General features: G+C 39.9%; 1 protein-coding gene across 1 annotated transcript in view; it reads left to right on the top strand.

Moving 5' to 3' along the window:
* Positions 1 to 22542, top strand: part of bmp2k (BMP2 inducible kinase) — a 65008-nt gene that overhangs the window by 10864 nt on the left and 31602 nt on the right. The window contains exons 2-4 of the mRNA XM_010781605.1: positions 12744 to 12862; positions 15599 to 15704; positions 16484 to 16637. Coding sequence (XP_010779907.1) covers positions 12744 to 12862; positions 15599 to 15704; positions 16484 to 16637 — 379 coding nt within the window. The remainder of the gene's footprint in view (positions 1 to 12743; positions 12863 to 15598; positions 15705 to 16483; positions 16638 to 22542) is intronic.

The following is a 22542-nucleotide window of genomic DNA, read 5'->3' as shown; positions in this document are numbered from 1 at the left end:
TTATTCCGGTGTGAACGTGATTTACTAGATAGTTCCAGGAAATAAAAGTTCCGGGGAAAAGTTCCGGGAACTATTCCTAGGGAAAGTACTTGGTGTAAAAGCGCCTATTGCTTTATGGTATGGTCAGATATCCATGCTGTGCCAGCTGCTCTTGCTAATAACCAATCATGACTCTTTATCCCCAGCTAACTAGCAAGTCCTTTGAGATTTGACATTATACAGACTAATGCAAGAGAGACTTTTGTTCTCTGGCTGGTTAATGTAGTGATCAAACATGATATTTGGTAACTGTGAAAATTGAGTTTCAACAAGCCTACAAAGACAAAAAGAGGAAGGCACCCTGGAACTAATAAACTCAAATAAAAGAGCAAAACATGTATGTTTCTTACCAGAAATCCATGACAGACATTCTGAACTGCGATTTGTTATCTTCTTTAGACACTGATAGACATCAAGCCTGTGTTACCCATTTTAGGCAAATGATGACCTGTTAAAAACATTGCTTAAGATGTTTCTCTTGAGTCCTCAAAGGTTACACTGTAGCAATGTTTACAAAAGCATCAATACCATAGGTTTTCATCCTGAAAATAGACATGCACTTGCTTTTAGCAAGCAGTTGAGAAATTCTGCACTCTGTGAAGTTTTTCCTGACAGAACATCACACCACCATGTCATATTTTCTGAACCTTTCAAGGTAAAAATCCTGATTTGGTTTTTGGGAAGATAAAAAGACAAATTCAGATTTCTCAAGTTTTTTTGTTTGAAGATAAACAAATAAAACATTGAACGCTGATAAAAGTGTCTCATCAAGTGTCCTCTTCCAGACATGTCAAATATGCGTGGCCATAGCAAGGAGATAACCAAGGTTGTTTCAGGTCAGATATTTTTAAACTTGTAGAGGTGAGTGTGGAAGTCTGCCAAAACACAGAGGAGATAGTGGGATGCTGGGCCAAAATGGATGAACAGCACATTCAGAGTGGGTGGTTGAAAACCACATGTGAAAATCTGATGTTTCAAACATCTGGGAGTGTGACTCGGTCATAAGCATCACATTTCAACGTGACAAGTTTTAGAAGAAACACACTTTTATTAGGAATAAGGAATAATTCAAAAGTGCAAACCTAGAAAAAGAAGGGTTCATAAAATAACAGCATCTTAAGACATGTTGTGGTATAGTTGTAATAATCTCTATTAAAACAAATCAAAAAAATATTTACAATAGAATCTCTGTCTCGCTTCATCAGACTTACAAGAACATCTGCTCTGTATTCAGCACCGCACTGCTCTTCCTTACAATGGAGAGGTCACTTTCAGCTGGCAAGCGCGTTGTAAATCTGCTTAACCAGCCTCCGCCAAAATATTTCATTCCTGTGATGAAGTACTGTCCATAACATGTAAATCTGTTTTTCCTGACTAGCGATTTTTGCAAGAGTACGGAGCCCCCTAGGGGACATTGAGAAGAAAAGAAAAAAATGTTGAACCAAACATCTCGCAATACTTTTGCGATATCTCGCAATACTTTTGCGATATCTCGCAAAACCCCGTTGCAGTTAGTAGACGGTCCCTAAGCACCCCTCTCCCTACTCCAGCTGCAGATTGTGACCAATTCTTGATGTTTAGCTCGGATTAGGGCTGGGCGATATGGTCTCTAAATGATATCGCGATATTTACTGACTATATCGCGATATACGATATATATCGCGATATTCTGAAATGTCCTCTAAAACACATACATTTTTTTTATTTAACCCCTTGATGTTTACAGTCACGCCAATATGATGATTCTAGTAGTCCCTGCAACATATGTCTGCATTAAAAAAATCGACTAATAATGAAGAAAATTAACACATTTGTTGCAATAGTAATTTATGCACTAACTACATTACTACTTGTACTACAACATTTGAATCATCAGTTCTTCCTCATTTTCCTCAATTGTTCATATTTGGTTTATTAAAATAATGATATTGTGGTCATTGTTCAAAAATGTCTGCTATTATGAGTAGTATTATTATTATTATTAGTATAATGCGCTTTCTGTCTTCCTGTCATTATCAGGAGTTAGACATGTAATGGCTATGTATTAGATTAGATTAAAACCTTCATTCTCCTAAACTGCTGGGACATTTCCCTATAGCCAATACCTTTTATATTTTCTACTCTTCACTTACTTGTCAGCATAGGTCGGCATTGATGTACAGAGCCGACAGAAGACCTTGTTTATATTGGCATCATATTGAGAGGTGCAGTGACGCGTCCTAAAACCAGGAAGTAAGCTGCTGGTTCCCTCGACAAAAAAGCAATGGGATTTCTCCATAGGGTTTTGGAAAATAGCTGGAAATAAGGTCTGTGGAAAACAAACCTGTTTGATAAATGCACGTTTTGTTCAGCCGGATAATATCCACATGTCTACCCTACTTTTATAATTTTCGAATCATAAATCTAATCGATAGATTATAAAAGGGTTTTAGGACGCGTCACTGCACCACTAGAAAACAACTCCATCGATCAAGCTGGCTGAAACTTTCTCTCCCTCTTCTTCTCATGCTACCTGTCACTCTCCTTTAACTCCTCCGGTGACTTTCTTTTATTTGAAGATAGTTTTTTGCCCGGCGCTCACGGGCAAACGGGAGCCTGCTCTCGCTGGCTCCGCAGCAAACAGCTGTTTGCTTTTCACCCAACAACGACAACCGCCTCACGAAACGCTATGTTGTAGCGTTAATAAACGAAACAATTTAACAACATTGCTTGTCAAAATACCTATACCACAGGACAATTTTATTTTTTTTAAGCAATATTTTTAGTGGCCCGAGCGGGCAATTGGAAAGTAGGTTATGCTGGCCCGGGGTGTCTAAATAGTGCTTCCGAGCCAGCGGGCCATTTATAATGTCGAGCCCTGCTCTCTGTCACTGTGCATGTGTGTAATGTTTGTGTGCAAGTTAGACGGGGCCTGCTTGTGTGCCTGCGTGTGTGACTGTGTCTATGAGGGAGAAAGGAAAGCTCATTTTGGCCGCGGCGGGAAAATTGATTTGACAACATAATACTCGATGTTCACGATGTGGTCATTTACGACATCGCATGGAGTGCAATCCATGATGTATTGTGTAAACTCGATATATCGCCCAGCCCTACTTCCACATCAACGTACGCGTATCAAACTGTTCTGATGAAAACGACTCTGTAGCTCGTTGTCTACCTTGCTATGATTGTAAAGTCATGTTTGTATTTTTACAACGTTATGTTCATGAGTTATTGATCCGCGAAATTCGAAACTGTCAATAACTCATCTCAGAGGGACGTGCATGTCCCCTCGCTCTGAGTGTTCTCTTGAGGTGTCTTCACTTACGTGAAACCCTTTATATATACAGTCTATGTGTGAAACCCGTGCCTATTGCCAAGCACTGATGTTATATCTTTATATTTAAGGCCAAGCTCAAAGTAAAATCGATGAACCACTCCATTGTTGTGGTTTCTGTGTTGCCGTAGCAGCCGAACTGACCAAGAAGTACATTGAGCTAAATGAAAAGTTTTGCGATATCTCGCAAAAGTATTGCAAGATCTCGTAAAGGGGTTTTGCGAGATCTCGCAAAACATTATTACTTTTTTCTTTTCAAATAATTTTTTTTTTTAGGGGGCTCCGTACAAGAGAGCTTCACACGGTTTCAGAAAGGACAATAATTACAATTCAGCACAATTTATGAAAAATCTGTTTTGTAGATTAATTCATAGTATACCACACCTACTTTGCCAATAAATTGCAGTGGCAAAGAATAATCAAGGTTACAAAACTGACCAGACAGTAAACCAGGGTTTTGTCTAAACCGGGTAACAGGGGCGCTGCGCCCTATTACTTTCGGTGTGCACCCTCATACCAAAATGCCCATTTTCCCCATAAAATGTTAAAGTGATTCCAGAAAACAATATTCCTGTTCGACAAAAACAGTATAATCAGCTCCATAAATATAAAAATCATGTCAAAAAGACGAAGCGCAGACGTCGCGTTGTTTACGTCCATGGCGCCATCTTGTATATGGGCATCATGCCTCGCGAGAATTTATAAATCATCCTATATTTTTCTAGAAAAGCCCCATGTAAACTACAGCTTAAATACTCATGGTCTGTTTATGCATTTAAATGTTGACCTGCCGAGCCTGCTACAAAATAGCTCGTAGGGGGAACAAACGTTTTTTTAGGGCTCATCTTTTGTGACTAATAATTATCCCATGCATGTTAAATGGAAATCAAGCCACAGGTTTTAGAAGAGCCCCATTATGTATTTTGGGTTTTCCCTTTCCTGTAGTGTTGTATAGGTTTTTGTGCATGCAAATGGTCTGCAAAGGCTAAAATCCCAAAGTTCCCTCCAGAGGGAGTCTCTCTCCCACACACTCCCCGCCCCTGCCTAAAACACCAATTGGACTCCCATAACATAGTGACATCACTATCTAACACTCGCACTATTAGCTAGCGCTCCAACCCATAATACGTGAATGAATATTAAAGCATGGAAACATGTCACAGTAGAGGCACAAATCCTGCCTGATGATAAATCTACCCATAACATGCCTCACTTCTAGAATGCACGAGACTCCTGCCTGGCAAGCGAGAACTGCAAACACCACTGCAGTCACTTTGACGTATGAGTCACAAAACTGTCAACATGGACTACAGCTCCTCCGTGGCCTTTGTGTATAGCACCAAAACCTTCAATCAATCTCGTTTCTACCCTGTCTCGGGTGAATAACTACAAGCATTTTAAAAGGTAAATGCAAGTGTGTGATGAAGTCTTTCTGCAGAGCATGTCCATTAAAGGTAATAAGAGGAGGTGCAGCGATGAGGTATTTTATTTTTTCTGTGGGGATTAGTGAGCTGGAAGACGCTGGCAGTCAACTCATACATCTATCCTGGACAGTGGTTACAACTGAAGCAACGGACACAACGGGCTGTGCTTTGGACGTTCTATTATGAAATTGGGAGAGACAAAGATGCTGCTGAATGAAAATTATATAAAGCTGAAAATATTACAACAGGGTCTGTTATGAGGCCAAGTAGGGCCAAGTTCAACACAGTCCTGTTGCACAAAGGGCATACACTAAATGTCTAATGTGGTTTAAAATAAACAGCATAATGGTAAAAAAAAAAAAAGGGTCAACGGGATCAAGGTGCGACTTTGAAAATGTAATGGGAAAAATGCTGGAAATAAGGCAAAACCATAGTGTCGATCGTTCTTATCCTGTGTGAAAAGTGTCCTTACCTTCATCACAGTAACATGAAAAGCATTGAGAATGAGTTAGTATAATGACAGACATTCAAGCTAAATTAATGCTTGAGTGGTCAAGTTTCAGTGAGAGTCAGGCTATAAAACCTAAAAAAAAATGTACTTGATGCTTTTCAGGTCAGATAAACAATGAGGTCTTTGGTGGCTGTAAAGGTAAATAAATAGTGAAGTATACCAATGGTCCATCATTTACGAACCTTCAGTTAAACAAAGAAGCAATGCAATTGTCTGCTTGGGCCACTGTGTGTTCTGTGTGCTAGTTTCTCAGGTCTACATAGAGCTTTAGGTAACATTAAACAGCTTCTTGTGATCCTGATAGAAACTCAGAGCCAGAGTGACATGAGACAAGTTTTCCCTTCTTAAAATGTGACTACGATAGATGGGTGTCTTTAGGTTTTTTTTCCATAACAAATAAGACAAACAACAAGATGTACAGAAAAACACTACAGTTTATTTAGGTTCCATATATCATTCTGCAGACAGGAGCTGCCGGAATCCCCTTGAAGACATTGGTACTCGCCAACTGTGCTGTGAAGGGATCGGTCCTTCCTACATCCAGGACATGGTTAAACCATACGCACCAGCACGTGGACTTCACTCCGCAATCGGGCAATCGGCTCGCTTCTCTCTCACTGTGAGAGGAACGCAGATAATTTACGTATCTTCTGTCGCAAACTGAAAACTCACCTGTTTCGCCTGAACCTTGGCCATTAGAGCCACCACAAAAAAAGGAAAATGTAGCACTTAAAAGAGTTTAGCCTATTTCAAATGAATGGACCAGCACTTACAACGGTTTTACTTATTTTAGGTAAATCTGTGTATTTGTTCTTGTTGTTCCGAGTTTGTATCTATGAGGTGTTGATTGATTTTAAGTCACTTTTGGTAAAAGCGTCAGCTCAATGAAACGTAATGTGATGCGTCTCTCCACAAAGCTAATAATGACTGCCCAAACGAGGAAACGTGTTGAGTTGTACGCAAGTCATGGAATCTTATTTTCTCGAGGCGTGAGTAATATTTGGAAGTTTTAGAATTTATTATCAAACAACATATCTTCTAGGGGTGTAACGGTTCACAAACATTTCGGTTCGGTACGTACCTCGGTTTTTTGGTCACGGTTCGGTTCGGTACGTTTTTGGTACAGCAGAATTTTTTTTCACAAAACAAAAACATATATATTTTTTATTATTATTAAACTGTGAATAATGTATTCACTCAAATAAATACAAAATATAATAAAATAAACATTAAGGTGCAGCATTTCGATGAACTGAAATAATCTGTATTTGAACTTTACTGTACTAGTACTCACAAAACATAAACTATTAGTTTTGGGTTTTTAATTATTATTATTATTAAACTGTGAATATTCACTCAAATAAATACAAAATATAATAAAATAAACATTAAGGTGCAGCATTTCGATGAACTGAAATAATCTGTATTTGAACTGTACTGTACTAGTACCTAAGCAGCCAGTTTGACATTATGACTTGCTTGTCATTGTATTTTCATGTTTTTTTAAAGAAAAATTAACTTGTCCACATTGCTTGCCGAAAGGGCAGATCTGCTGGCACTAACAATGTCTCCTGCTGTGGAGAACACCCTCTCTAGGGAAAGAGGTAGCAGATACAGCCAGGTAGCGCTTTGCTAACATGGCAGACCCTCCAGAAAAACGCGATCCTGCGATCGCAGAATTTACAGCATANGGGGGTTGAGGTGACGTGCAACAACATTAAAATTAACCTTTCTGTTGGTCGCTTGTTAGCAGACCCTTCACGCGATATATATATATATATATATATATAATATATATATATATATATATATATATCGCGTGAAGGGTCTGCTAACAAGCGACCAACAGAAAGGTTAATTTTAATGTTGTTGCACGTCACCTCAACCCCCCCCAAGTATATTTCAGATCTGTGGGAAACACTGCTTTGGGTTTACTGGCAGACTGCAAACAACTTCACGGCGTATACTGCTATCCAAAGTCCCCGGCCTGAAGTTCCCGGAGTTGGGGACTGGCTTCAGTAGAAGCTGCTGGGAGCCCCAGCAGCTTCTACTGAAGCTACGTTCTAATGCCAGAAAACTACTTTTGGTTTGTGTTCACCTAGTTTTTCACTGAGTTTATAAAGGGAATCCCTTTCCAAGTCTAATTCTTATGAAATAACACTCACCTAAGGAGCAATTGACGAACAAGTCAAAAAGGGACATTTTGAGGTTAAAGGAAAAAAGAGCTCCTTAAAGTAAAACTCTAACTTTTCAACACTTTTTTATTATTTCAAGTGGCAAAAACATGCAAGTGTTCAAATAGCCACTTAAACACTTTATTGCAAGCACAATGAAAGTGAGTAATCCATCACACAATTTCTAGTTTAGAACCAGAGGCTACTTAAGGTTGTTTAAAGTTAGTTGCTCTTATGCTCAAGCTTTACAGCTGTGGAAACTTGTAGTAGGAAGTATTGGTTCATGTTAGGGGATAGGGGCCTCCTGGAGGAAATACCTAAGCCTACTCTAAAATAAATGGCATTCTCCTCTCTTAAAAGCAGCTCTGCAGCTGAAGGAAACACTATAAATTGAACTACATACTTAGTTTGTTGCCTTTTTAACAAGCTAAGACGTCACGCTTACTTAAGTATAAAGCTGTGGGTTGAAACTATTGAAAGAGGAAGAGGGCTGTGAACACAGAGACTGTTGGTCAGAGTGGTCTGTTATCACAGATGACATCATGTTTTAGAGGAAGAACATCTGCGCCTTGTGCCTGAGCAGAAACTATAAATGTATTATCTCTGTTCGCTGCATGTGGGTAAACCCTATAATCCCCTCTTGTTGAGACACTCCTTGGCCACTTTTGAAGATCTTTTTTTCTACGCCTGTATCACAAGGCACGCCGATGATCTGTTTCGCAAAGGCTGTTGAGATCCTCTTTCAAGCCTCCTCTACAGGCTGTCATGTGGGCTGCCTGTGACTGTCCTAGTTAGTCAGGCTTTGCAGTGATGTCAGGGTCCCTAGCGCTTGATGCAGGGCCGGGGAAAACTCTCTAGTAATTAAAGCACTCGTTCAGTACCAGGCTGTAATGTCAGTACCCCCCCATTCTTTCTTCTTGGCCAGATTGATTCAGGGTTTTCATTCCAACTGTCACTGACCATGTCCTCAGGGTGAAGTGCTTCCATCTCCTCTTCACAGACGAGCGAGAGGGAGGTTCAATAACTGTGAGATGTGACTAATGGGGCCCGAGCACCATGAGATAGGAAAAAAAGGAAATTAAATTAAAAATAAAAACATCAAAGTAAAACAAACAAATAATTATACAATACAGCGACAATGTAGACAATGACAACAGCACAACTAGTATACTACTAGCACTAGTATTTGACTGCCTAGTACTAGGCCGTCAGGACTAATAGCCACAGAATGCACCATTCCATCACTGGTCATATCTCATATATATTTTCCAAGTGAGAAAACAATGGCAACCACAGAGCTTGAAAAATATGTCCACGATTATAGTTTTCCAATGTCATTTTCTCCAGAGGTAAAAAATGTGTCATCCGATCAATGAAAAGTTTAAAAGTTGGGGGACGTTCATTCTTCCAGAATAAAAGTATACATTTCTTGGCAAAATATGTTATTGTGGTTAGTATTCTGTAATGTTTGGGATTCAGTTTAAAGTTTGGCATGTCATTTAACAGGTAAAAGACATCTTAAAACAAAGCTAATGTGTACTTTTTTTAAATCATTGTGTGTTGGCTATGAAGATCGATTTTAAAAGGCAGATGATTCACGAAATATGGTAAACATTTGATAGATTGACAGCTTAAATAAGAAACGGCCCCGTGACTATTGGGGTTGAGTTCCAATGGCACTGGCGAAAGGTTACAGACCTTTGAGATCAGTTCCTGATTTTTATTTTTTTGTATAGTTTCTTTATGTCATTGATGTTGGGCTTGTTATTTCTGTCGCCATTAGAAAAGCGGTTCTGGGGTTACATCAGTATCCCTGCTTCCGGTTAGTTACTATTACTAACAGCTTTTGTTTTTCCAATGGGTTGAGGACAGTCTCCTGTACAGTAAGGAACCTTTTTGTTTTCTTTAGTGGATCCTTATTCGTCCAGGGAGTTGGCATGCTAGGTACAAAGCTCTTCTAAAATAAATCACTCCATCCAGAGCCACTCGGGGGAATAATACACTGAATAGTGTACCACTTCCGTGTCTGGCATAGTCATGGGAGGCAACAAAAAGCCCCAAGGGTGTTGATTTAGTGAGAATCTGATCCCAGAGAATATGGCGTCAGTCAATCGCAGAGCAGGCCAGCAGGCAGACATGAAGTGTTTGGGCGGATGGCTTGGGTTGGCCTTGATCTTCTCTTAATTGTCCAAAAGCCACCTGCCCTCCAGAGACACAACTCCAGCTGCCAGGATCAATAAATGGTTAGTTTCTTGAGACGTACCCAAGACAGAACATCACAGGAGGGAATGTCAACAATTTAGTGCATGCATGTTTTCTGTTTAACTGGAAATCCTCACTACGATAAGTGAGCAGCGCATAGGTTTTCTGTCAGCCAATCCACACTGACAGGACATTAGTGGATTGCTAACCTGTCTTAACCAGACTGAGAGACAGCAGCAATTTACTGAAACAAAATACTATTCTTGTCCACTCTAAGGGATGCAATTAATAGTGTTTAAATCATGTATTAAATCATTGAATTTATTCTCCTGCACACCGAAAACAAGAAATGTGAGGGGTCAGTATGGATTAATAGATTTATTAAAAATAGGTTTATCTTCTCCATGACACATCTCAAATACTTTTTTTTCTCTTTTGCATGAGCAAATGGCTTTTACCTTGTTAAATCTGTCACCTGGCCCATGCAGCCCCCCACATCTTTTTGCCTCTTTCAATCCTTAAATTCGCTACTCAGTACACCCGAAGCCTAATTTACGTTAAGCACTACTTGAAGCTTGATATTTGAAAAAGGTGACTCACAATTTGCTTTTTCTTTATGCAGCAGGGTCATAAACTCACTCGCATCAAATATGATTGAGTTACAGCTTGAAGAAAGTCTTATAAAACTGTGTGCATCCTGCTGTTTTAAAAGTAGCTCTTTCACAAGACTGTCATATGATTTTGGTTTTCCGCCTAAAGTTAACTCCCACTCCCCCCCCCCCCCTAAGCTTCTGGATCACTCTGAACTCAACTGTCTTGTTATAGGAAATCAATTTAAGGCAGGCCCAGCAGTTTGCAGTCACCATCAAGCTAACCTTAGCACGCAGTGCAGACCGAGGCAAATCGATAAACAGCAAGCAGCAGGCGTAAACAGCTTTGGCTCTTGTACTTTGTCTTGGCAGAATTTCCGCTTCAGTGTCTGAATTTCAGTTTTTCAGATGTCAGTAGGTCTATGAATACAACTGCAGGGTAGCTCAGTTCATATGAAATGCAAATGTAATCATATTTTCATCTTTTACATTATTTAAACAATTGTATCTTGCAATGTATCTCCGATATTTCAAGTTTATATATTTGAATCTAATCCTGACACATTTCTGTTTGGGTATTCTGTTTCCTTTGCTATGGGTATTTGATATCCTTCTGTGTATCTTACCCATTTATTGTTTATTTATTTTTCAATATGCATCTAACCTTGACATAATGCCGGTCAGCAGTAGAAATGCTCATCATTGGATCAATTGCATCGAAATCCTTAGAATTTTTTAAACGAGGCCAAATCGGACACAGAATGGATTTGTCCCTGTACTGTTTCTTTGTAATTAGTTCATAGTAGTTTCTCATTTAAACTTATCAAAGTTCATCAAATCTCACTGGCCCGAAACAGTATTTTTCCCTATTGACCTGCATTGTAAAAGAAACGTTTGTAATTCAGAGAATAATTTGTTTTGAATGAAGTAAACTACCCAGCACGAACACTTTATAGCCCTTCATCAAATCATTAGGGTCTAAAAGTTGTAAAATGCGCTAAAAGCCAAATCCTGAAATAGTTTCCCTCACCATTAATTTAAGTGATGAATCGAACTAGAGGCGGGGCTTAAGCAAAAGGCTAGTGAGCACACTCTTTGGGCCCATTTAAGTACTTTTGCTCTCGAGAGTCAGGCCATTTTGGCTATATGCACCACTGAGCAACTAGGAATGAACGGCCTCCAACACTGTATCCAATTCTCTTTATACATCCAAGGGAGACACCCAGGTTAAACCTGCATGGATTATTTGTTCCAATACAAACTAATCCTAAAACATGACTAATCCAATGTTTCCCATGAGTTATTTTGCAGTCCAGTAGGACCCACAACAGTTTAAAATACTTCCGTTCTGTTACATTTCATCCATGAGCAAACCTTGCCTAGACCTTGACTCTTCCCGTGGGCGTAGACTTAATGCTCTCTACTCATATCTCATATCTCCATATGGGAGAGGGAGGGGTCTCCTGTCAACCATGGTGGGCTATTCTCAGTGGGGCCTGCCGCAACCCACCCAACCCAATGATCCATCTCGAAACGTGTCATGTTTAACATGCTTTGTGGTTGTGACTTAATTTGCTGTATCAGAACCATTCATATTTATAATGGACAACCAATTATGATTGAATTGGCAACTCGAGCACACTATTGTTCATCCAGACTCATAAGTTAGCTCCCAAAGTGCACCACATAGATGCATTTCAATAAATTACATTTTGAATCCAAAATTAAGGGTAATAACTCATATTTCTTCATATCTCGATATTGAGATGTCACTTTTTTCCTATATGGTGCAGCCCTATGATTCACTCTTCAATGAGGGCCTTTGTGTCCACTGGTCACTTCAGCTTCCCTCCACTTGATCCCAATTCCTAAATAATTTCTGTTTTTCAGCTGACCTAAGGTCACTTGTTAGGCAACAAACACACCATTGTGGATCCTTTCCCCCGCCTCCTCAAACGGTGGACTTTGATGCTTACCACTCAGTGACTCTGTGCTCCCCTCCTAATGAGACCAGGGACTGTCCCCTCGCAGTGCTAGAGTCACAGTTACTGGCATCGCAGCTAAACACCCTGTCCCTGTCAACAATAGATACTCCACTTCCTACCAGAAATACACCCACCTAGTTAAATGTAATTCTTGTAAAACCTTGCAAGTACGATTTAATCTTTCTTCAGGACTACCATGTATTGTAGTCCTGTATGTTCCACAGCCACAAGAAATTGGAATATCGGTGTGAGAAATTACGTGTTTTGGGGCACTGTATGTGTAACCTTAAAATCTCTTGGGGATTGTATAGGTCTTGTTTTTCATTTGTGGAGAATCAATTCATGTGTGAGCAATGCCTAACATATTCTTCATGGTCAATAAGAACTTTTTCCCCACATAGTATTCCTGAAAACCACCACACTATAATAAAGCACATTTAATGTGTGAAAAGTATTTGAGTACGGTAATGTAATGCTAACTCATCATCTTGTGTTTTCCCAGGAGGCTTTTCGGTGGTGTTTCTGGCTCGCACGCACAGTGGTGTCCGCTGTGCACTCAAAAGGATGTACGTCAACAACGTCCCGGACCTAAATGTGTACAAGAGAGAGATCACTATCATGGTGAGAGCAGCATTGCGTTGTGTGGTTGTAGAAGTTAAAGATGTTATCTGCCTGTTTTTATTGCAAGAGATTCCTTTTTTTATAAATGTTCATTGCACAACTTTTAATCATGGTAGAGGAAATTTAAAATGAACCCTATAAAAACCTATGTGTAATTGTGCCGCTGTGGTGTGGTTATGTCAGATTTGAAAGCTTTATTGAAAGAGAAGCTTGCTTCTGTTTTTTTTGGAGTTGAACATAATATAACAAGCTCACAATTTGAACGATTTCCACACAGTTGTATTTCTCTGTTCTTTCGCAGTGTCAAACTAATTCTTGGTTTTAGCTGCATATCCTTTTAAAGGGGCCCTATTATGCTATTCTTTACATTTCATAATTTTATTTTGTGTCATTACTGTGACATGTTTACCTGCTTTAGTGTTCAAACAGCTCTTTATTTTTCTCATACTGCCTGTGCTCCAGCACCTCTTTTCACCCTCTGTCTGAAACCAGAGCCCAGTCTGCTCTTATTGGTTAGAAAAGATTATATGAACCTTTAATAATCCCCATAGGAAATTCACGTGTCAAGGCAGCAAAATAAGAAGAAGCAAAGATTTTACACATGGAATATACACGGGAATTCAAATAAAAAGTAAGAAATCAAAAAAGAATAAACACGTATTTACAGTATTAATTTAAATAACAAATAATTCAAGTTAAACTGGAGTTAAACTATGATCTGGTGAATGTACATATATACAAATATGTTAAATATATACTTTTATGATGCAGGATACCAGAGCAGGTATACGTTGTATGTGCATGTGCATACAGTGCAAATATGATTAATGTTCAGTGCAGGTTATTGATGGGTCACAGGGTTAACCCTTGGTTGTGCAGCCTGATGGCTACAGGCACAAAGGAATGTCCAAGGCGCTTAGTTAGATGGCTCTGTTGTGATTGGTCAATCAATCACTGTCCCGCACTGTAGCCTGTCATCTACAATGTGTTGTATAGAAGCGTGAGTGTTGTCTAGTGATGTCACTATGTTACGGAAGAAAACAAAGCACTACAAATGATGTGTTTCAGGCACGGCAGGGGGTGTGTGGGAGAGAAACTCCCTCTGGAGGGAATTTAGCCTTTGCAGACCATTTACATGCACAAAAACCTATATATTACAAACGGCAGGAAAGGGAAAACCCAAAAATACATAATGGGGCCCCTTTAATCCTTCCGTGGCTGGAAAACAAAGATTTCTCCCAACTTCAGTGCAAAAAGGGTTTAATTTGCACCGAAATATACTTTGCTCATTATTTGAACATTTCACGGGGGCATTGTATGTTTCACATATTTAATTTAAGGACCTTAATTCCTGTTTAAAGTAGGACAAAATCCCTCATAAAGACGCATGCTCCCATAAAGCCAGGCGCATATACTGTACATTGCTTCATTCCACCTTCCTAAACCATCCTGTTTCATTTCCAGTCTGACAAGAGCTAAAGCCCTTTGGCTATGTGCTTTTAATAATACCTTGTACAAGTACATTGACAAATACTTTTGTATTACACAGAGCTTGCACTTGCATCAGTACAGCATACAATTCTAGTTGTGTTTTAGGTCATTCAAAGCGAAGATATTTTTAATGTCTCCTTTAACCTAGCAGACATGCACGACTTGGACAACGGCATATGTCCCTTCCTGAACCTTGGACCCCTGTGTGTCAGTGAACAGCTCACTCTGAGCTGTTTGGTCGGCTTTGTGTCTGTTCACTTCCCTCATCAGCTGTATAATACTAACCCACACAGCTGACCTTACTCATTGACATAGTTCTAGCCTCTTGGGACGTCGCCTTAGGTGTGGCGGTTTCCAAAACACACAGCAAACCTCTGCTCTCATGCTGGTGTTTAACAACCAACAACCACAAACACTGTCATGGTTTAATCCAGCAAATGAATCAAGTTTAGAAAGATTAGTGGAGCGCAGCATGGCGTAAGAACATGAAGGAGTAGAGCAAGCACTCCAGTTGCCACATGCAGTAGCTTGACTATAGACAATAAGACTTAAATTGATTAAATGTTTTTACTTTATCGGAGAAAGAGATCACAAGCAGTCTTTCCTATGGTCAGTTGCAAATTTGAATGTGGTTTTCATAGCTTGACACTGCTCATTAGGGATGGGTACTAAATAATTGTTAATTTATTTATTTTTACATTAAAACAAAAGGAATATTCATTCTGTTCCCAATGTTTTTGCTTTTCCCTTTTAAAAAATAAAGAAATAACAAAGGACCGATATCGATAAGCAGTATCGGTTAGAGGAGTAGTATCGTTCAAATGAAAACGACTTCCATTCCTACTGCTCATACATAGCACAACCAGTATGTAGATACGCGTGCCTTCAGGACTCAGAAGTTGCTTGTTTGTAGGGCAACATGTAGGTATCTAAGTCAGTGTTGGACATTTGTTAGTGCTTAGTCCCCTTAAAAAGCATGAATAAACAGCAGAGCATCACTCATTTTGAACACTAACACTCAATAGCACTTACATGGTTACACTTGCTTTTGCAAAAGTGTGTGTAGTCAATCCACATATTCCCTTTGTAGTCGTCTATAATTACCCTGTGTTTTTTTCGGCTTGTGCAGTTGAAGCTATTTCCTTAACAATGACATTCTTGACCTAAAGAGCTTCATCTTTTTCATTATTACTCATGTGTCTTTCCGCCCTAATCAGTTCCATTTTTTTTTCATTCCTTATGTAGAAGGAGCTGTCAGGTCACAAGAACATTGTGGGCTACCTGGACTCCACCATCAACGCGGTGTCGGAAAGCGTCTGGGAGCTCCTGATCCTCATGGAATACTGTAAAGGTACAGCCCCTCGGTTTCTTAAACCATGATATGATCACCTGTCACAATAATTAATTTTGTTGGACGATATATTTTCCTGGAAATTATTACAATAAACGATAATATTGTCGGCACCGTTGTAAGATCATTTTAGACCACTGACATAATGATAAAATATAATAATAATTCAAGTACATCCTTTCAAACTGAACTTTTTATTGAACATCCAACATTACAAATGAAATGTGAAATAATATTCCCGCGCCGGGCTAAAGTTCTGGTCACATCCTCATGTAAACAAACTATTTTTTCCACAAAATATGAAAGAAAGAGAACCAATTAATAGAAGAAGAAAGAATGGCAGAACTCCATCTTTTTTAATAAATATATTTGTTTGAAGACATAGACAATGTTTTTGTTTGTTTTTTTTAACAAAAAATGTTACCACTTAACTGTAATTTCCCCAGCATTCATTTGAGTTTGTCAAGCCCATTTTCGTTTTGTGATCCTTTTAAATTCCCTCCATGTACTGGAGATGCTGACTAGATGTGCTTCTGTACATGTTTATTCCCACATATCCTGTGCTATGTCTTTATTCATTTCAATTTCCCATCACCATCTTGTAAATGTAAGTTTCAATCGGGTCATCTTGAGTATGGAACCATAAAGAGGATAAATGCAACCATGCCAGTTGGAAAATTGTGTTTTTGTATAAACATCGAACATGCTGGGTGGTATTTGGTTTCCAAGCCTGAACTGATGACCCTAGCTAAAGCTGTCCCTCCACCCCTCTGCTGCAGCGGGCCAGGTGGTGAAGCAGATGAACCAGCGGCTGAATGTGGGCTTCACTGAGGCCGAGGTCCTCCACATCTTCTGCGACACCTGTGAGGCCGTGGCCCGCCTCCACCAATGCAAGACGCCCGTCATCCACAGAGACCTGAAGGTGAGGAGAACGTTAATCCCCCCGTCTTGAATAGGCCAAAGCACAATATTCCTGGTAGGAGGATCAGAATCGGGGGACAAAAATGTTCGGGGAGGACTAAAAGCAAAATGTGTCACTTAAAAACGTCCTCAACAAAAACCTCCTCAAAGATGCCCTTATTATGCTTTTAAGGTTTTTTCCCTTTCTTGTAGTGCGTTTTAAAGGTTTTTGTACATTTTTCTCTCCCACCCCAAAACCCATGACTTTTATGTGGAAGTTCCCCTGGATTTCTTACTAAATGAGCAAATATTAAAAAAGTTGTCTCAATACTCTAAACTTAAGACCCTTAGCAACCAATCTTAAGCAATTCATTTTCAAAATGTCAACAAAATCAAGAGGGAACCTTAAACCTTATTTATTAAGTGTAATGTCAGATGCTGTTTATAAACTGAAATGTTGTAAATCTGCTCGATCAGCAGTCGATAGAAGGCTTTAGTTTCACTTCACTATACCTCCTCAGCTTCCTCTTCTGTCCCTTGCTTCCTTTGCCAGCTTGCCCCCTTACTTCCCTGTGTCGTACACCCTCGTGTCTGTAGCTCATCCCACTCCTCTTTCTCCTTCACCAAACTGGCTTTTTGTACAGGCCACATTAGCTGGTACATCTTGAAATTCCTCACTAACTTTCAGCTAACTTGATTTGTAGAGTAGATTTTCAAATCAACCCTAATTTTGCTGATGCTTGGAGGCCTAGGGTAGGTTCCCACCCTAGTTGAATTCTCCTCAGTGCCCCGTCAGTGGGCCGCTGTACTCTGTCCAGTTGGACAAGCCTCTAAACAGTGGGGTCCCTTCAGCTTCACAGGCCTGTCCTCTGTTCGCTGTCTGTATCTGCCTGTTCAGCCTACATGGCTTACGTAACACTGAGGGACACAAAAGACCACGGAGGCCCTGTCATGCATCGCCAGGGGAAGTGAGAGTGCAGAAAAAGGCCCTTAACCCCGAGCTGTCAACAGCATGGAGACACTGTTGCTTTCAATAGCTCAGTTTTCCCTTGGATAGTTTGAAATATGTTTCTCGATACTCTTTTTTTAGTCTCTTCTCTTTTTCTGTGCCACAGATCCTGCCTAGTTTCATTTTCACAAAAATCTTTGACTTCTTCATTCTTTGCAACTGTCCATTGTTTCCTCAACCAGCCTTTGTTTTGTTTTAGCATTTACTGAGTCATTCGTCATAACATTTTCTTTTGTAATTATGTTGATGCTCAGGCTAGGAACATCTTAGCTGTGGTCCGTATTTTCTAATAGCTGAGGCCAAAAAGAAACGCAACTGAAAAGATCTGCTTTCAGAATCTGTTATTGAAAATGTCCTGTCTACCAGGCCACAGAGCAGCTATCACGAGACTATAACAAGGCAGAGTTACAGTAATGAGGTTTTGCCTCAGCACTTCATCACTATGTATTAAATCAGTTGAGTGTGATATGCACGTTTTTACAATTGATTTCCTTCCCAGTATAATGGAGCTGGGGATTACCTCTTACCTTGGTTGTTGGTTCATTTCAGACTAGTTCTACTCATGAACGGCTAATAAGTAATGAATAACATTAAATACTGAAATGTCCTCTTTTGTTGTAATAGATTACATTTATGTTTTACTTTAGATTTACAATACACATTTACCACTTATACCATAGATCAGGGATGGGCAAATGGCGGCCCGCGGGCCGCATGCGGCCCCCACCTCCTCTTTTTGCGGCCCTCAGATTAATTTATAAACAACGTAATTAATAAAAAAATAGTACTGATACCGTCCACTAGACTCCTAGTTACGTCGCGAGCTGCGTACATGACTTCAAATACCGCAAAATAATCTGTGACGCATTTGTGTGTATTGTGTTTGTTTCCCGGGGAAACCCTCACAAGAAACACCAGCTGTTGTTATACCTGCTGTGACGTTAAGTTGCCTCTTGTAATTATGCCTTTACAAACTTAAAAGTTGTTTTTATCATCTGAATTTGGCGAAACAAGTTTAATATTCTTAAAACCAAGACTTTGTTTATTTGAAATCAGATGAAAACAAACTGTCACGGACCCTGCCGTGTTATCTATGATTACTACGCTTTTCATTCGTAATTTCAGCGGGAGGGAGGGGGAGTGGTGCTGAGGAACAGCAGAGTGCGTGCTGACAGGTGTCTGTGTTGACATTCCCGTTATTGTGGAATAAGGGGAATGCAGAGACTGGCTACAAGTGTTTTAGGTTCATGACGTCATGTGTATGTCATCTTTATGGTTAATCTCAATACACACACATTTTCTGTGCTTTCCAGTAGTTTAAAAATAGTTTTATTCCACTGTTTAACACTAGAACCGCCAATGGGTAAATTTTACCCGCAGCAGTTTTTTGATTGTATGTAACTTTTGTTCAATAACTAGGGCCGGGACTCGATTAAAAAAATTAATCTAATTAATTAGAGGTTTTGTAATTAATTAATCGAAATTAATCGCATTTTTAATCACATATAAATATTTGACCTGAGAACAGTGAGAAGATGTCAATAAAGTGTGCCGTCACACAGAGGTAATTTGAATTGCTTACCGAGGTCCAATGATCCCCAGTCAGGGCAACACATTCGGCTTTCTCCAATAAATTCCCTTTATCTTACTTTTCATTGTCATAAAGCTGCTGGATTCTTTTTGTCACTGTCTTTCTGCATGGCAGCTCATATGTTGTGTCAGACGATGCAATCTGTAGTAGCTTTTGCAGCCCCTTATCTTCTACCACTCCAAGTGGTCTACAGTCGAGTGCAATCCAGTGAGCTGGTTATTTTTTCAGAGGTGGACTTAGTTATCCTGGCCCTGAAACCAGTCATCTGGTTGAGTGTGGGTTGGGTGTGGGTCATACTTGTCAACCCTCCCGATTTTCGCGGTAGACTCCCGATTTCATTGCCCTCTCCCGGTTTCCTCCCGGGGTCATATTTCTACCGCATTTCTCCCGATTTCTGACAAAATCAGATTTACACACGACTGTTTCCACTCGGACTTTAATACAGCTACAACATTGTTTGGTTTCCATGGTAACACGTGTCTTTAGTAGCGCGCGCAACTCAAAGTCTGAGAGGATGAGGCAGATATTCACAGAAAACAGAACGAGAATCGACAACTACTCTACTCTCTGCTCACTCCTTTCCTGTAAAATGCAGGTCCAGTCCACACATATGCTCCATCAAGGACGGTGCTACAGGCCGCAAGGCAGTGCACTTACAGCTACAATAAGCATGTTAATGTTAATCTAACAGCTCCGGCGATCCACTAGCACCCACCCCCCCCCAATTTTGCATTTTGAAATGCTCCCGATTTCTGAGGGCAAGTATGGTGTGGGTCCTTGTACTCGGAGTCGGGCTAACGTGCACGCTAGCTTCCACGCTAGCTGCTATATGTTTTGCATTGAGGTGATACTTGAGGCTTGATGTGCTGCGGTGATAAGCGAATTCCTTTTTGCATAATTTGCATACAACCGTGCTCTTATTGACGCTTCCGACCAGTTCATGCCGGAGTGGTTTATACTCGTTGGCCGTTAGGGTGCGAAGTTCACAGGGTGATACAGAATTCTCGGTCGAAGACTGCAGGTGTTTCTAGAGTCGCTCGTCAACGACTATAAAACGCTCTGAAGCACTCGAGGTCATTACCTGCGGTATAGTCTTCGGTTTGTTACAAAAGCAGAAAGAGTCTACGTTTAAAGAGCTAGATACCTTTCCAAAATCTACTAACCAAAATCTTGGTGTTTCTCTTATATGCATTCAAGGCCAAGGGCTAACAAGGCCAAAATTGGCCTTACTTTGGCTTTGAAAAATGTTCAGGGAATCTGGCCAAGCCGCATGGCCATGCGTCGGATCAGTAATGGATACTGTAAAAGAATATTTCACACATATAATATGTCGGACAACGTTTGATTCTTCTGAATAATTTGTAGTGTTAATCTACAAAGCTCAAAATAAACAATAATTAATTTTACAATAGGTTCTCTACGATAAACTTTGCAACAATGTCTACATCGCTAGTAAAGTCTGTCAAACTTGCGTCTCCCGGCATAAACCACCACTAGACGGGAGCGAGTTCCCTTTTTGGAGGTCGAACTGAACTCTGGGCGGGATCAACACAGACCTCTATTTTACGACAGCATTACACGTCGACGATACGCTAGTTCCTAGGTGGTCCCCCCGTCCTGGACGCCATACGTGTGAACACTAGAGTACACTGTTATGTCAGTCAATGTCATAGCTGACTATTGTCGCCTGGAAACCACTGATCTCTATAGGAGGTGGTATACAGTCTCCAGGACGTAATAATACGCGATGTATTCATTTCTCATGATGTCATTCGTATATGTGTAGTTGGTTGTAGTGGTATCGTAATATGTTAAGTGTGAATTACATACTTATCAGCTTTTTTCGCTTGCACTCATGTCCGTGCGGTATTCTGCCGAGACAGTTAAAAATGAAGCACACTAATTATAAGGACGGAGTGGATAGCTAGTAAGTCACATACAACTACAGAAGGACGGATCATCCTCACAAATAGCCACTAGTTGAGTACATATATGACATAAGTTAGATGTTCATTTACGTACATTATAATTGTAAGCTCGTAGTAGTGTCTGTGTGAAGTGTGTGTGTGAGAACACAGACCTAAACGATCACGACGCGGAATAGTGTGTGTGTGCGTCAGGTGTGTGCTGCGAACATCGACGCACGACCCGATGCACTAGCAGGGTATTCGTGTGTGTAGGCGACGTGTGTATATAGGGCGATAATGTACGTGTAAGAGTTGTGTCATTGCTGTACTGTGGGTGTATAATTAACTTTACGAAAATACCGAAGTCTTTTAACAAAAAACAACGAACACTTCTACGGATAAAGTGGCCTAGAACTCCTAAGATTTACACAGAACGTCGATCCTTTCTCTACAGTGCACACAATGTTTGGTATAGTGAAGTGGATAGTCTCAATTTGTGTCCATGTCGCCAGAGTCGACATGCTATTTCGAAAATGTTGTGTATTACCGATAGTTTAGGTGAGTATTTACAACGAGTTTATCCTTCACGTTGCGAGAGGACTAGAAAGACTCTACAGCACTTTGTCTTGATATTAAATTGACATCATTGATCAGAATCACTTTATATGAATTAATGTGAGTTGTAGACAGTAACGGATGTCAAACCGTCCGTCATCGAGACTAGGGGATACTATTACACGCAGAGTACGATGGATTACGCTCACGACCTGGAGTTAGGTGTCTCGAATGGAAGATAGGGTTATTTGTGACTCCTTCCACACTTTCGAGGATGACCAAAATTTATTAACCAGTTTTACACTGGACACTCGCATGACTTAATGAACACTCTGTCGTGTAAAAGAATTTGATATTGTACGAAGTTAGGTGATCTATTTTAGAAATAGAATAAAATAGAATTAAGTTATAGTAAGTATAAATATATATTAAAATTATGGTAGTAATGTTATACAAGGCTGTCCATTCTCGTCCTCATTCTGTTTTGTCTTTTTTACGTGTTTTTATAATGACGATAATTTCGTTGCTAACATTTCCATTTTTGAATACTCCGTTTGTATATTTTCTTGACATCTTAACATTTGTATATGTAATATAATCCCGGCCCTGAAATTAATTCATATAATTAATTAATGTGTTTGTAATTGCGCAATTTTTAATTGCGTAAAATTAGCGTGAATAAAAACCGGGACGCCTTGCAAAGAGTGACCTACTCAAAGTCCGCATGGCTAATATGACCTCGTGTTGATTGCAAGTACTGAAGTCTGTTGTTGTTTGTGTCACTTGTTATCAGTTGTTACTTGCTCTTCTTCGACTAACTCTGGCGAAACCACCGGGGCACCTACCTGTAAAAACAAAATTTTTTTGCCTTGCCTA

The sequence above is a fragment of the Notothenia coriiceps genome, unplaced genomic scaffold, assembly GCF_000735185.1.
Source record: "Notothenia coriiceps isolate Sejong01 unplaced genomic scaffold, NC01 NC01_scaffold00023411, whole genome shotgun sequence".
Lineage (NCBI taxonomy): Eukaryota > Metazoa > Chordata > Actinopteri > Perciformes > Nototheniidae > Notothenia > Notothenia coriiceps.
The sequence above is the reverse complement of the archived record's forward strand: the minus strand, read 5'-3'. Positions and strand labels throughout refer to the sequence as shown.